General features: G+C 42.6%; 1 protein-coding gene across 1 annotated transcript; it reads right to left on the reverse strand.

The window, feature by feature from the left end:
* Nucleotides 1-590: 590 nt before the first annotated feature.
* Nucleotides 591-1,736, reverse strand: LOC139449768 (zinc finger protein 726-like). The gene has a single exon (XM_071231297.1). It carries the CDS (start codon nucleotides 1,734-1,736, stop codon nucleotides 591-593), a length of 1,146 nt encoding a protein of 381 aa, XP_071087398.1.
* Nucleotides 1,737-1,985: the final 249 nt, after the last annotated feature.

A 1,985-nucleotide genomic window follows, 5' to 3' on the forward strand; every position in this document is an offset into this window, starting at 1 on the left:
AAATATTTCCATAAATAGAAATAGACAACTACATATAGGATATATGTTTTCACATATTTTTTTCAGGCTGTGGCTTTTCAACATACAAGACTTAAAAAGAATTATGAATATTTACAAACGTTTGCCGATACTAAATATACTTCAAATTGATGAATACTTCCAGGGAGAACTTTATTCGCAACATTCCTTACACGAGTGCATTTTACGTTTTCACCCATAAAGTATTATATCTCGAAACCAAATATACTGACAAACTGAAAAAAGATAAAGTAATGAAGACAAGCTTAAGATTATCCAAACTTCACTCGACTCTCCGATGGACAAGGTTCAATGGAACCCACTGCTGGTGCCTCAGCCATGACATCACTACGACATTGTTTAAGAGGAGCGTAATACAGTACTCATTTAATAGAACTGTACACGTGCCCCTCTACACACAATCCAGGGTCATATCATGGGTTCGAATCCCAGAATCGCCCTGATTTATATGGTCATTAGCTTGCATGCTATTTGATCTAAACATGCATCACTTCAGGCTTGACACGCCGTGATGTGACTGAAATACTCTTCAAATCGGCGTTAAACTCAGCTCACTCTGTGTCTCCCTCATGGAGTCTCATATGTTTCTTCAGTGCCCCCGATTGACTGAATTTTCGTCCACATTTGTCGCATTGAAAAGGTTGTAATCCCGTGTGACATCTGACATGTGTGTTCAGGTTTTCTTTTGAAGAAAAGGCCTTCTGACATACCTGGCAAGCGAACGGTTTCAAGGCAGAGTGTACTTTCATGTGGGTGTTCAGGTTTTGTTTATGAAGAAATGTCTTATCACACACCAGACAAGAGAACGGCTTGACGTCGCCGTGCACACCCATGTGTATTCTTAGGTAGCCCGCCGTCGCGAAACATTTCCCACAGGTGTTACAGACGAAAGGTTTTGCATCACTGTGGACATTAGCATGGCGATTAAATTGGACAACGGAGGAGAAGGATTTCTCACACTGGAGACATTTGTATGCATTTAAACCTGTATGGGATACGAGATGATCTGTCAGCCGGGAACAATATGTATACACCTTCTCACATAATCCACATCCAAATGCAAAGTCGCCCTTCTTGTATCCTGCATGTGTTCGTATATGTTTATACAAATCCCCAGTGCTGTGAAACGGCTCCTTGCACATCCCGCATCTGAAACATTCCTTGTCGTGTATCACCTTGTGTTTGTCCAGGACATCCTCATCTACGAAAGACTTATTGCAAAGCCCACACAAAGGCAAGGCATCTTTAAGATGTGTTGCTTTGTGTTTTTCCCGCGCACTCTTTGAAGCAAAAGCTTTCGGACAGGTATCACACTTGTAGGGCTTCAGCCCCGCATGCATCTCCATGTGTAGTTTCATGTTCCCTCCGGCTGCGAATCGCTTGTCGCATACAGGGCACTGGTGTGGCTTCTCCCCTGTGTGGAGCTTTGCGTGTTTCGTAAGGTTGCACTTCAGTGTAAACGCCATGTCACACACATCGCACTTAAACGACCTGACGCCAATATGGGTGGCCATGTGATTCTTCAGACCCGACTTCTGGGAGAATCGTTTCTCACACACTTCACATCCATATGGCTTCTCTCCAGTGTGTACTCTCGTGTGGATGGTCAACTCCGAGGGTTTGGAAAACACTTTGCCACATGTTTCGCAGATGTGGTCTATGCGTTTAGCTTTTTCTCTTTTCGACTTTGGTGCCATTTCCAGTTTCCCGCACCTGCATATGTAAATATAGTGTGTGTATATGTGGACTCCCTGAGTGAGTTGGCTGAAATCTACTTAAATTGGCACGGTTATGAGGATAGACCCTCAATTATCAACCGTTAACGTATGTTTATATGCCTGTGGTGTATATCACACTGGTTTGTAGATAACAATACGCCCGTTAATAAAAGGAATATTCTGATTTATGAAGCTGGAACAAAATACGAACAGAATTATTTATTGTCA

Source organism: Haliotis cracherodii, unplaced genomic scaffold, assembly GCF_022045235.1.
Source record: "Haliotis cracherodii isolate W230 unplaced genomic scaffold, xgHalCrac1.p SCAF_8, whole genome shotgun sequence".
NCBI lineage: Eukaryota > Metazoa > Mollusca > Gastropoda > Lepetellida > Haliotidae > Haliotis > Haliotis cracherodii.

Coding starts and splice junctions, on each gene's coding strand:
- LOC139449768 (XM_071231297.1), bottom strand. CDS start 1,736: ATGGCACCAAAGTCGAAAAGAGAAAAAGCTAAACGCATAGACCACATC.